The sequence below is a fragment of the Pundamilia nyererei genome, unplaced genomic scaffold (assembly GCF_000239375.1).
Source record: "Pundamilia nyererei isolate P.nyererei 1_Seehausen unplaced genomic scaffold, PunNye1.0 scaffold00496, whole genome shotgun sequence".
Classification (NCBI taxonomy): Eukaryota; Metazoa; Chordata; class Actinopteri; order Cichliformes; family Cichlidae; genus Pundamilia; species Pundamilia nyererei.
The window spans coordinates 79,848-81,550 of NW_005187897.1; the positions used below are offsets into that span (position 1 = coordinate 79,848).

The 1,703-nt window shown below is 46.2% G+C and overlaps 1 protein-coding gene across 1 annotated transcript in view; it reads right to left on the reverse strand.

The window, feature by feature from the left end:
* The window catches only part of LOC102211953 (cytochrome c1-like), a gene marked incomplete at its 3' end in the record, with an annotated part of 15,061 nt that overhangs the window by 2,719 nt on the left and 10,639 nt on the right, over positions 1-1,703 (reverse strand). The window contains exon 3 of the mRNA XM_013916170.1: positions 849-938. Within this exon, the coding sequence (XP_013771624.1) occupies positions 849-938 (90 nt within the window). The remainder of the gene's footprint in view (positions 1-848; positions 939-1,703) is intronic.

Genomic DNA, 1,703 nt, shown 5'->3' on the forward strand with positions numbered 1-1,703 from the left:
GGGCCCACCTGAAGCCCGGGGCCCACCTGAAGCCCGGGGCGATCGTGCTTTTGTCTCAGCTGCACCGAACCTCTGCAACAGTCTTCCTGTTACTATTCGTGCCTCAGACTCTATTCAATCTTTCAAAACACGGTTAAAAACGTACCTATTTCATTAGTTTCACTAGTCAGTGCCCTTATTTCATCTATTTTAACTTTTTTACTGCATTATTTCTTATTCACCCAGATAATATTTTATATTTATGAACCGATCTGTGAACCGAGGCCCGATATCTATTTTGTTTAGCCCACTCTCCTGGTTTAACGAGTGCTTAGTATTAGTACTAGTGCTTGATTTTGCACTCTGTTGATGTTTGATAACAATGACTTACTGTATTATTGTGACGCACTCTGGGCTACCTTTGGTTTTAAATGTGCTATATAAATAGTGCGAGTAGGAAGCACAGCCGTTTGCATCCACATACTGACACGCCTGACTGCACAGGTGGAGTAGATAACGTCACACTGGTAACAGCTGTGTGTGGATGCAGTCCAGCTCTGTTCAAACCACATCAGCTGTGTTCCTCTGACCCTGACACGATCCTCCACGTGTCTGCATGGATCCAGCACAGACCATCAGATGTGGGACTTTGGAATAATGTTGTAAATGCTTACAACCGTTGCTCCATATTTCAGTCACAGGTGAGTGAAACATGATTGGTGCTGTGTGACCATGTAAACTGGAGGACACGACACACCTCACAGCTGTGTCTGTTCGGGCCCATAAACATGAATAATAATCTTTCTGTGAACTTGTATAATTCTCACTGTGCTCACAGTTGTACTGTCAGTGTGTTCTTTGTGCGCTACCTTCAGGTGTGGCTTCAGGATGAGCGGTCTCTGCTGGTGCAGCGGCCTCCGGGCTGCGGGAAGTGACGACAACATCCTTCTCTTTCAGTCCTACGTGGGATGATGCACATATGGTTTGCAGGAAGCACGTGTGTGCACAGTGTGTCACAGGACATGTACTGTATGCATATGTGTGTACCCTTTAAATGCAGACGCAGTGGGGCTGCATGTGTCAAACACGTGTATGAATCAAAGGTTTGGGTTTCATTTGCTGACATATTACAGTTCATCTTAAACTGACAAAAAACTCCAATAATGACCTTTGACCTCGAGGTGTGTATAGAAAACAAGCATTTCTTTATCCTCAACTTTAACTGGAACCATCCAACTCCAGGCCTGGAGGGCCGGCGTCCTGCAGGTTTTAGATCTGACCCTGGGTCAGCACACCTGATCACATGATTAGTTCATTCCCAGGCCTCTGGAGAACTACACGACATGATGAGGTCATTTAGCCCTTTGAATCAGCTGTGTTGGATCAAGGACACACCTGACCCCTGCAGGACGCCGGCCCTCCAGGCCTGGAGCTGGACACCTGTGCGCTACATTAATGACACTGTCGGTGTTTCTCATCCACAGGTGACAAAAACTATCAGTGGGAAACATGTAGTCCTTTTTGAGCACACTTCTAATGTGTCCAGTATGCTCTCCCCACACTGACTTCTTGACCTTTGACCCCTTACAAAGCCACAGACAAGCGTTTGCTTTCACCTTTAAAACAGTGAGACCTACAAGGACCCAGACTCTTTATTGACCAACGACAACGTTTGTTACAGTTACACAAACTTCTCTAAACTCAGGGGAGACTTGCATCTGCAG